The 12308-nt window shown below is 38.4% G+C and overlaps 1 protein-coding gene across 10 annotated transcripts in view; it reads left to right on the top strand.

Annotated features, from left to right (window-relative positions):
- Scmh1 (Scm polycomb group protein homolog 1) overlaps positions 1-12308 on the top strand; it is a 178450-nt gene that overhangs the window by 122602 nt on the left and 43540 nt on the right. For 9 of the 10 annotated variants that reach the window (XM_023706201.1, XM_023706195.1, XM_023706196.1 and 6 more), the window contains 2 exons: positions 4476-4708; positions 8033-8159. The exons of the other annotated variant lie outside the window; for it this stretch is intronic. In XM_023706201.1, coding sequence (XP_023561969.1) covers positions 4476-4708; positions 8033-8159 — 360 coding nt within the window. The remainder of the gene's footprint in view (positions 1-4475; positions 4709-8032; positions 8160-12308) is intronic. 10 annotated transcript variants of the gene reach the window in all.

Below are 12308 nucleotides of genomic sequence, written 5' to 3' on the forward strand. Positions count from 1 at the left end.
AAATTAAAAAAGAATATACAAATATATATTACATTAGCTGTCGAAGTGATGGCATCACACTTGTACATTCTGGAAAGCTTCACTGTGAGAGGATGAATGTGAAAAAGGCAAATAATGTATTGCATTATCATGAATACAGTTTTGACCTTACAGGTTCTGTAAGGGATTTTGAGGATACCCAGGTCCCCAGAGCACACTCTGAGAACTACTTTTTCATGTTTGTGTTGGGTATTGAACCCAAAGCATCACAAATGCTAAGCACGCACATGATCTACCACTGAGCTACCTGCCCAGCCTAAATACATTTTATCAATAATAGACATGGATTATTTGAAGTTTTCAGTTGTTACAAATAGTATTTGTATATTATTTTATACTCATGCTGGTGTATCTGTGCAAGAATTTCTCTGGAGTTTATACCTAAGACTTGAATTCGGAATCATAGGAGATATGTATCTATATCTATCTATATAAAGAGAAAAACATAGATATTCAGATTTATTAGGTAATGTATGTGTTCTTGCATAGCGAGTCTTTCTCGAGCTCAACATGAAACTTAATAGGCTAACACTTGGCATCAAATATTACCTAATAGACAGATAGTTCTATAGATTTTGTTAGTTGTTCTTTTTCTAAAATGTTTTTTAAATCCAGGCTCCAATAGAGGCTCATTTTTTAAGTACTCAGGACTGGACACAAGGCCTTTGTGCTGAGCTACATCCCCATCTCCTTTTATTTTATTTTAAGACAGAGTCTTAGTAAGTTGCCCAGGCTGTGCTTGAGCTTAGAGTCCTCTCAGCCTCTAATATAATGGTTTTACATATCAGTTACATACTGATGGTTCACAAATTCTTATCTCCGGGTTTGTTTGGGTGTTTGGTTGTTTTTTTTTCAGAACCTAGGATTGAACTCAAACCCTTGCGCTTGCCAGGGAAGCACTTATTCTACTGAGCCATCTCCCCAGCCCTCCAGTTCTAGATTCTCCTTGGAAATCCAGATTCATGTATGAAACTACCTACTTAATGTCTCCATATATCTAATAGGTATCTGAAAAGACATGTGTTTGAAAACTGAGCTCTGAACTTCCTATTGTTCTCCCAACTGCTCTAGCCAATAACATTGGATCATCTATGGCTCTTCCATTTTATTAAATATGATTTAATTGAATTTATTTGGTATAATTTTGCATTTTCTATTTGATAATTTTCAGTTCACTGATACCTGATCATGTCAGCTTCTCCATCAAAGTATATTCTGAATTCAACTACTCATCTTCTCCAGTAATTACCACCTCATTCTAAGGTGCTAGCTCACTATTATCTTTTGTCTTTTCTCTCTTTTATACTGATAGTTTCTTTCTAACTCTCAGAAGACTCACCAGGGTTGCCTCTTAGTAAAAAAACCTACCTACCCAACTCCCTCAAAAATACAACTGTCGGGGCCGGGGAAATGGCTCAGTAGAATAAGCGCTTGACTGGCAATGGCAAGGATCTGAGTTCAATCCCCGGTTCCGCAAAAAAAAAAAAAAAAAATACAACTGTTCTATCACTCTAGGTTAGCTTTTCTGTTTTCAAGTTTTGTATAAAGAAATCATAATCTAAGGGCCAGCCAAATAGCTCTGCGGATTGAAGCACCTGCAAGCAGGGGCCAGGGGTTCAATCCCTGGGCCCGAAGTGTTGGCCCCGCCCCTGGGGCACGCTGAGATGGCAATTGAGACTGGGCATGGTGGTGTGCACCTCTAATCCCAGCTCTTGGGAGACGGTAAACAGGCAGATCACTATGAGTCTGATCTAGTAGTGAGACCCTGAACATACTGTACATCCTTCCCTAAAACATAAAATCATAATGTATACTTTTGTCTATCATTATTTCTGTAAGATTCATTCCTATTGTCACAGCTTTATTTCTGTTTGGTATTCCACAGAAATATACATGTATATACATGTATATATTCATATATACATGAAATATACCATGTGTTTCAAAAGCTATTCTCTTGTTGGGCATTTAGTATTTTTCCAGTTTTGTCTCTTAAGAAAGTTCAGTGGTGAATTGTGTAGTGCATTTCTGACTGGTTGGCAACTTGTTACACCCAGCTGAACTGAACTAGCATGATGCTGGGTGTGGGAGGCCCACCTGAGGATTGTTGCCAGCAGCATACGAGGCAGAACTGGAGAAGCTGTAGGTACGCTGATAGGGATGCTGTTTGGAGAAGCTGTTAGAGCTGTTGGAAGCTGTTGGTTCTCCTAGATGTTTCTGGGGGACTTTATTATGCTGGCTTTCCTGTTGAACTTGGCTGTTCTTGTAAGAGGAGGAACTTGGGACCTTTGTGTCACTGAGAATGGCTATGGGTCATTTTGAGGGAGCTCTGGTCCTCATCTTCGGCATTGCTTCCTGGCTGAAGAAGGTAAGATGGTGCACTGCTTAGCCTCCTGGAGAAGCTGGTCTTGGCTTTCTGATGGGAACTCAGCTGTCCTCATCACTGGAGGAGCTCAGGACCTCACTGTTGCTGAGGATGGATGTGGTACCTTTGGGGGGGCTCTGTTGTCCACATTGAGCTTTGATTTGTAGCTCCCATTCAGATCCCTTAGCCTGCTAGCACAGATCCTTCATTCCACTGGCATAGACATTTCAGCTTCCACCACTGATCTTCGGGCCTTCCCAGCTCAGATCTGTGAAGCAGGCCTGCATGAGACACTGTTGTGGGCGCTAGGCCTCCAGTTGGACTTGTGGGAGGCATTGTATGAGCTCTAGATTTTCTGCTGGCCTCATGCAGGATATTACAATCCAGGCCCTCAACTGGAATCTTTGGTCTTTAGTGTGGGCAGATTTCCTGCACTTCTTTTTTATGGTTCTTTGAGTGATTCCTTATAAAATGATATTATAAAATGTGTCCTGTATTGTTACCCTAGTGAAAGTCCCACACCACAACAAATATTCTATTGTATTTTTGTGGCCAGATTGCCCATATTTCTAAGTATATCTTGTCACTCCCCTGTTCAGTGACTTCTCTTTGAACCAACAATAAATTCAGTTCATGTTCAAAATCTACAAAGTTCTACATAATCTGGTAACTCCTTCAACATAGTATTCCTCCAGTCTCCCCTTTATTCATTCAGTTCTAGCTCTACTTACCTCCTTCCCCTTCCTCAAACACACTCACATGTGCCTGTTTCAGAATCTTTGTACTTGTTACACACTCTACTTGAAAGATTATTCCCTCAAGTCCTCACAGGCTTGTGCCTTTGTCTCATTTGGGAGCTCTGCATAAATGTCATCTCCTCCAAGGGACTTTCTCGAGTCAGGGAGATAGCTCAGTAGAATAAGCGCTTTCCTGGCAAGCGCAAGGGCCTGAGTTCAATCCAAGGGACTTTCTCTTCGCCTCAGTCTACTTCTCAGACTGATTTGAATCATAGCACATCAACATCTAACACTGTATTTCATATCTGTTCATTTTCTCTCTCTTTCTAAGAGATAAACTCCATGAGAGTGGAACTTGTGTTTGCTTTGGTCACTATTCTTTCTCCAGGGATTAGAACAGTGTACAACCTATAATTAGAGCTCAATAACTGTTTGTGGGATGAACTAGATACCTTTGTCTCAAAAAGTTCTAAATTTAAGATGATAGTTGGAGTAAAGTTAAGAAGCACACTAACACAGATACATACAGAATACATTGGCATGAGGGAGGACACTGAGTCATGTCATAACCAGAGAAGGCCTCAGTAAAGAGTTGGCTCTAGGTTGAATGTTGAAAACATGTCTAATTGAGAATACTAGAGATCTCAGTATATGGAGCTAGTAGAACAAAAGGGTAAGTGACCATAAATTACATCAAGCATAATTGGAGAGCATGGCAGGGACAAAGGGACAACAGTCCTTGGATAACAGAATAAAGAATCAAGATTTTAAAGATAATAGGGAGCAAAGGTCTTTAAGATAAAGAAAGATTCTAGAAGATTTGTATTTCCATGTGTTTCACTGATCCTCACTACAATAATCACGTTGAAAGTAGATTAATGTCGATTTGGTTGTCAGGGGAGTCCTGGATAAGTTTCCAAACAGAAGTTCTTATCTCAATCTACTGAGTAACTGGGGAGAGCATCATGTCCTTTTCTGAGCCTTTTTATTCTCAGTAGGTATGGAGTGTGGGCTCCTGAGAGCCACCCAATGATGACCTGTGGTTCTGATCATGTGTTTCAACTTGGCCTTAGGTCACAGTCCTCTGTTAGATACCTTGGGAATAAATATTTAATAATTTAGTCTTTATTTGGTAGAAATAATTTAAAACTTTCAAATGTAGTCACTCTAAATTCAAGTTTCTTCTGTGATTTTTCTAATCATCTAGGTCAAATACCAGAAAAGTAGCTTCCTGGAACACAACTCTACAATCAGAAGTACAAGTCCTTTTCTGTTCTGTCTGGGATGGGAATGTGAGGAAAGGAGGGGTGATAGAATGAGTCTTTTTCTTGCAGTTGTGATTCCAAAGAACCCCTACCCTGCATCTGATGTGAACATTGAGAAGCCCAGCATCCACAGCAACACCAAAAGTGTCTTGGAGCATCAACCAGGGCAGAGGGGGCGTAAACCAGGAAAGAAGCGAGGCCGAACACCCAAGACCCTTATATCCCATCCAATCTGTAGCTCATCCAAGACACCTGAACCTTTGAAATTCCCAAAGAAGAGGGGTCCCAAACCTGGAAGTAAGGTAGGTAAAAATGTGTTTTTTCTAGAAAGGAAAAAAAGGTATAATGAAAGAGGTGATTCATCCATGCCCAGTTACCTCAGAAAGGGGCATATCTTGGCCCTCTTCTTTACCCAATACATGATTTCAAGAGCAGTATATTAGACTGTCAATCTTATTTATCTTCTTACTTTGGAGTTGGCAATATTAGACATAAGATCATGGGGACAGGAAACAAATTTTGACTTTGAAATTACTCATATTTGAGGGGAGTCTTATCTAATATCTGCCATACATGGAAGGCCCTTGCTTCTCATTAACTGTCCCACTTTTCTGGGCATATGAACAGAAAAAACAAGCTGACTATAAATATATATTTTTTGCTAACTCCAACCCTTCATTCATGTCAGACTGTGTATTGGTCACCATTATATACTATTATATTCACAGAACTCTGGAAAATAGTGTTAACATTATGTAATATTAAGTAGACTGAGATCTAGACATGTAAAATTATTTTCTAAGGTCATATAACTAATGAATAGCAAAGGCTGCATTGATTAGTCTTCAGATCTTCTAATGTTATTGACTCCCTCCCATATTTTTACTTTCTACATTTCTTGAGGGATGTAACACTTCTAGTTTTGGAAGACTGGAGCCAAGCTTTTATGAGCAGTATTACTGAAAATACTCCTTCTTAGCCATGCCTATTTTTCATGGATATCTTCCCCAAGGAAAGAATTGGTGTTGAAAGAAAAATTCCTCAATTGCTTCCCAAGTTCCCCTCTAGGATCACCTCCTCCATGCACTTCTTAACTATCAGAGATTTCTCAGAATTGTATTCTTGAACTAAAATACTCAAGTTCCAATATGGAAATGATTCCTAGTTCTCCCTGAATTGTCTGTTTCAGTCTCATATTCTTCCCAAGAGTGGGTTGGTTGGTTGATTTTTTGGTCTGTATGATTCTTTACTCCGATTGCTTTAGTTGACTTAAGCTGACTTAAGTTCTTATAAGTTCTAGGTAAGTTTCTAGAGGTCAGTAACCTAATCTCTTTTTGTCCTGCAGTGCTTTGTATTTCAGTCTCTTGGGAGATGTTTAGTATATATTAGTATATGTTTAGAATGTGTTGATTGGATGGATGGATGGATGGATGGATGGATGGACAACTTTAGCAATGATGTCACTAATCTCAATTGTCTCTTACTTAATACCTTTGAATTCTCAGTGTCATGTCCTAATAATCCTGTATAGTATATAAGGTTGTTTCTGATCCATTGTAACTAACTCCTAACCTAGGACCTAATTCACTTTCATCTTTGGTATTTCTTCCTAATGTTGTAGAGAAAAAACTAAAGGCTCTAGGATGCCAAGGCCAGAGAAATCATGGTTTTGATTATATAGACACATCTTGAGGATGGTCAAAAAGGTAGAAAACATACCTGAGGGACCCAAAGATGGAAACAGAACCAGTAAGAGATACTCAAACAGAAGGGCTTTGTTTCAACATAAAAGGAACAGTTAAATGTATCCCAAAATGAAAGTAGCAAGCTTCTGTCATTGATGTTCTACTGGACACTAGATGACTATGGAAGGAATGTTTTCAGGCAAAACAGATAAAAGTTTTCAGTGGCTGATTGGATTAAATCCCCTTTTAGATTCTTCAAAACTCAAGAAATATGATTATCCTCTGCTTTGCTCCCACAGAAAGTCTTATTAATCATAGTAACCAAAGTCGTCTTTCTTTACATTCTTGAAAGCAGTCACTCTCATCCTGTCCTGTATTTTATGTTTTGGCATTTGACTCCCTAACTCTCCTTCCTACATCTTTGCCTACTCTTATAAGAGTTATTTCTGTCCTATTTTGTCCATGAGCTTTACAATCTTTTTCGAAGTAAAAAAAAAAATCTTTGAAGACAGGTTTAGATCCCATCTCCATTTGTGGCCGCTTGCATGACTCTGTAAAACCTTCTTTGGGGAAGGCTATGAACCCAATTTCCTATACAATGGAGATGAGACAATGTGTAAATAGATACAGTACATGAAAATGCACCTCGCTCAGATAATAATAGTGCTTTCTAGCTTTTGGCTTTCTTATGGCACCTGATTACCAGGATTGCTCTTTCAGGGACTTCAGGAAATCTTATCACCAGTTCATTGAAGTTGGACTAGTCTTTCCCTTTAATCACGGCTTATTAGTTACTGGGATTTTCACTTTTTAGCAATATAAGAAAATAAGCAGGTGTCCACTTCTGATTAGGGTTTGTATGACTTTCCAATCAAGACTATTTTATGTATGCCTGCTGCCATCAGTGTCATCTCTTTAAATGATCTACTTCTAGGAGGCAGGCAGGCTTTCACTATTTGCAGTAGCTGACCCATTATGAGGCCGTTAGTAAAAGGGAATTTATACATCTCTTTGAGGCAGTTTTCCTGCATAAGGCAGGCTTTTAGAAAACAATTTCTTGGAACCTTCTGAGATCTTTCTTTCCCAGCAACTGCCCTGAACAGCATAGCAGAGATGCTTGGTTTCTCTCACTTCCTGTTTATTAACCCATTATTGCATTTATTATGTTAATACTTATTACATATATACTAAGTGCCTTGCAAGGAGTGGTACTCAAAATCAGATCTTCAAGGAGTTCCAGGCTGGGGGGGTGCTTTCTGTAAATGTATAATGGCAATACATTGACACATGAAAAACACAAAATAACAGAGGTAACAGAAAAGAGGAAAACTAAAAAACTTCCTAGATTAATAGAAATTTGTAAATTAAATAAAAAAGAGCATCTCAATCAGAAGTGTCAGCTTAACATTGTAAAGTTAGGAACCAGATACACCTAACTGCGGGATGGATAGATAGATAGATAGATAGATAGATAGATAGATAGATAGATAGATAGATAGATAGATAGAGATATATAATTAGAGATTACTAGAGTAAAAGGTTTAAGGGAAAGAATGAAATAAGTGGAGAAAAAATAGAGTTTTTACTCTGTTTGAAGAGAAAAAGTATAAAATAATGTCAATAAACTTAAACAATAGCATACTCTTTCCCCTTTTTGCTTTTATCTGCCCAATTTATAAAAGGTCTAGAATTCTACATAACAGTGTAAAGTGCATTAGGCACTAGCTCTTCAGAAGACCAAAATCTTGTACCTAGGTTCAGAAAATGTTTGCTAAGTATCTACCATATGCACAGCTTGGGGCCAGATGCTGAGTAGAAAACAAAAATAAAATGAAACAAAAATAATTTTGTTTCATGGATGAATTAAGTGCTAGGAATAGAGGAACAAGTAAACAAGGTACCTACTGTGGGTAGCAAACTTTTCCTCATCCGTTTTGACAGAGGAAACCTCGGACTTTGCTGAACCTACCACCCACCTCACCAACAACCAGCACCCCTGAACCGGACACCAGCACTGTTCCCCAAGATGCTGCCACCATCCCCAGCTCAGCCTTGCAGGCCCCCACAGGTAAGAGCAGAGGACGGGACCAGCTGCAACAAGCCACAGGCCCCAATGTCTGCATTATCTTACACTAATAACTAGCCTCCTGTCCATTAGTAATCCTAGACAAAATATTTTTTAAGTATTTTATCTTAGACATTTGAAGTAGTCTCAGAGACACTTTTATTAGAATAATCAAAGAAAACTTGGGTAAGTGTTCTGTGAATTCAGTGTTGGGGAACTGGAGCCCACTGCAGGGAATAGGGAGAAAAGCCTCGAACTGTCTGGCCCAGATCAGAATAATATTCATCCTGCCAATTTAGGACTGCTTCCTTATTAGTGACCTTCCACTTTCTAGAACCCTTCTACCATCCCAATAATGCTGCCACCTCTCAGCTTTGTGTGAAACTCTTCTGGCTTTTTAAAAACAGTCGTTGGGTCCAGGGAAATGGCTCACTAGAATAAACACTTTCCTCGCAAGCGCAAGGGTCTGAGTTTAATCCCCGGTTCTGCCAACAAAAAAAAAAAAAAATCATTGATGGTATAGAACATTGGTCCAAGGAAAGTGAACTTGATTCTAGACACCAAATATCTGTCTCCCATAGATATAAACATATATCTCATCCACAAACTAGGAATTTATAAATATCTGTTCCCATTTTGTAAACTAGGTGAGACAAATGATAGATAGATAGATAGATAGATAGATAGATAGATAGATAGATATCCACACTAAACTATTTATAAAAGGAGCTGTAAAAGAATTACATCCTTAGAATAGACATACAACTTCCCAATTAAGTAACTATAACAATAATACTCATTTAATGTATAGATTCAGAGATATGTAAAACCTTGTTTAATTATTCTATAGGTACTCTATCATATTCAAGGATATCTACACAATTAGAATGGGCCCCATGAAAGTTAGGGTGGTTTTCCTCTTAGAAGGAATTGAGTATGTCATTGTTCAAATCCTAAAATATTGAGAGCTAGAAGGAAAGACCTAATCATAGTATCCTCTCTAACCTATAGAAGATGACAGAGCCCGCCTGTAGCATGTATGTCCTTCTCTTGCCAGAGTCTTCTCATGTAATTTTTCTAAATATGCAACCTTTTAGGCCCAACCAGCCACTGCATGTGCTTATTCTAAGAGTATCATTAGATTAATGATATTAGAGTAGTAGCTGTTGTCCCTGTCCATGCAAAATGAAGAACAGATAGGCACTTTTGTGAAAATATAAATTGCATCTTCCAACTTCATAATATACCACCTTGATGTCTTTATACCTGCTTGGGTTAGCCTACAGCATTGTAGGGACCACCTCAGTGACAAGGGGCCTTTTCAGTAGGACATAGAATTACAGCAGCAGCAGACACCTCATGACTATGCCTCATTATTCCTATTAAATGACTTACACCATCTTTCCATGTAATCATTGGACTGGTGTTTCTCCTTTACCCTGAATTTCATGGCCTAGAGAAAATGGGAACGTATTGTGTATATCCCTGTCTCCTGTTTCTGTCAGGCTGTAGCATTCTATACTGGTTATTATGCCACCATCTTTTGACTGGATCTTGTGACCTTGACCACTTCTCTGTATGAACTTCATTTTATATATCTACACATAGGAGTAGTCCATGTTAGCTTTCTAGTCCTTTTGGTGGTAACAATTAAAGCTACAGAGATTGCATGCTATTTACCACACGATATCCTTTGTTACCTTTCATTTTTTTAATCCATACAACACTTGAATTTTTTTAAATGTTTACTAGTTAGTTATACGGTAAATACAGTTAAAGGAAATAGTCTATAAGACTTACTACAAAAACAAAACAGATACCCCCACAAGCCTCCTATCAGTTATTTCTTCCCAGAAGCAGCCTTTTTTTTTTTTAAATTTTTTTTTTCCTGTATTAAGGACAGAGTCTACAGGATCTCACTATGTAGATCAGACTTGTAGTGATTCTGCTGTTTTCAGCCTTCCAAGTGCTGGCATTACAGGCATGCACCACCACACAGTCTCAATTGCTATCTCAGCATGCGGGCAGTGGGTGGGGAGGTCAGCAGGACAGGCAGCTGAGGAATCAAACCCTGCCCATTGTGCTCAGCCTGAGCAGGCACTTTATAGACCACTGAGCTATCAGGCTGGCCCCAGAAGCAACCATTTTTAATTCAGCTGTTTTGGAGAGGTTGTTTCTTTGTTAGTGTTTTGTTTTGTTTTGTTTTGTTTTGTTTTGTTTTGTTTTGTTTTGTTTGCAGTATTGGAGATTAGACCCAGGGCCAAGTGCTCTTCCACTGAGCTACATCTTCTGATCCTCCTGCCTCAGTTGGCCTAGTAGTTGGGGTTATACCCCACACATCACAGCACTCAGTTCACATGTTTCTTTTATTTACCTCCATATATCTAAATAGTATATTTAGATTGCTTTCTTTTTTTAGCTTTAGGCATTGTTCTATTGCCTACACACATCAGAGGATGAGAATTTAACCCTTAATCTCCTTACCCCTTACCCCTTACCTAGCCACACATACCTCCCTCACCCAGTTCTCCAATATTATAATTTTGACTCAGTGTTTTGTTTTTATAACTAGTTTATAACTGTTATTCTCAAGTTATATAGTATACTGTAATTTTCCTTTGTCACACACTTCGTTTTCAAGGGAAATGTAGTGTATTACTGATTTTTGTAGCACATTTATTTTTCTGTGTACTTATTAATTCAACTTTAAAATCTATTCCTACCATGTACATGTTTTTGTCCAAGCACAGTGTATAGTCTATCCTGTCAAGCTCTAGAAGAAATTTTTCCTAGAGCCCTCTGAGTTCCATTAGCTTCTCTCTATCTGGTTACCAGACCCAAGTCTGGCTGCCTGCCTCACAAGGGCCAGCTAAGCTCTCAGACAAAATGTTGAGACAAAGATGACTTTATTTGAAAAGCCAGCTAGATGAGAAGACAGGAGACTTGTCACAAAGCCTGTCGTATGGGAAGCTGATTTAGGAGTGGCCAATAGGTGTTTTCAGAGCAGTAGGCACCTTCCTCAGCAGGTGCTGGGTAATCAGAATAATGGACACTTCCTTGAAATAGTGGGCCAGATGATGCAAAGCTGATCCTAAATACCTGGTCATGAGATGCTGTTCCATTCCATAGATCTCAAAAACAGACATCGTTGTTTCCTCAGGCTATTCCTGAGCCTGATTGATTTGCCTACACACAGTTTCTGACATACTATCTATTGCACATACTGGAGGGGCTAGCTGCCTCAAAGTGCTCTTGATGATTACCAAACTCACAGTAATTAAGCAAACATCCTTAATGCTTAGATTCAATTCCTTCTTTTGGTTAGATTATTTTTTCCCTGTGTCTCGTTCTCATATGTCTTTCTTAGATTTACAACCTTAGTTTTATATGTTGTCTTTGAAGCCCTTCTTTATCTACAGTAATCTGGGATTTCAGTTTAGATATATTTTCATTTACCATGTGGGACATTTATTTTATGATTTTTCTTAAATTCTTTCCTTAATGACTTTTTCTCCTTTTTCTGTTCATTCTACATGCTTGAACTGGTCTCTTAATATTCACATCCCTCTTGTTTGTCTTTTTGTTTAGCTTTCTTCAAGCCTTCCTAAATTGTATCTTGCAAACTTTGTATTAAACTTCTTATTTCTGCCATTTTACTTTTTTTTTTTTTTTTTTTTTTTTTTTTTTTTTTTTTTGTGGAACCAGGGATTGAACTCAGGCCCTTGCACTTGTTGCACTTGTCAGGGAAGCACTTACTCTACTGAGCCATCTCCCTGGCCCCTCATTTTACTTTTAAATTATAAGTATGTATTTTTGTAGGGGCACTTTCCAAAACCATGTTTGATGATAACACCAGTTCTGCAAAATGTTCTCATAAAAATATTCTACATATAGAGAATTTATTAATAGACTTTTAAGAAATGCTTATATACTCTTCCATGCTAGCACATTTGTGTCTACTATCAGAGCTCTATATTATTCTCTGAATTTTGAATATATTTCTTTAGAGCAGTTTTAGGTTAACAACAATTGAGTGTGAGGTAGAAAGATTTCTGTAGGGCTGGAGAGATGGCTCAGTGGTCTAAAGCACCTACTTAGAACAAGCTTAGCAAAAGCATCAGGGACCGCGGTTCAATCCCCCAGCACCACATG

The sequence above is a fragment of the Octodon degus genome, unplaced genomic scaffold (genome assembly GCF_000260255.1).
Source record: "Octodon degus isolate 3935 unplaced genomic scaffold, OctDeg1.0 scaffold00245, whole genome shotgun sequence".
In the NCBI taxonomy this organism is placed as follows: Eukaryota; Metazoa; Chordata; class Mammalia; order Rodentia; family Octodontidae; genus Octodon; species Octodon degus.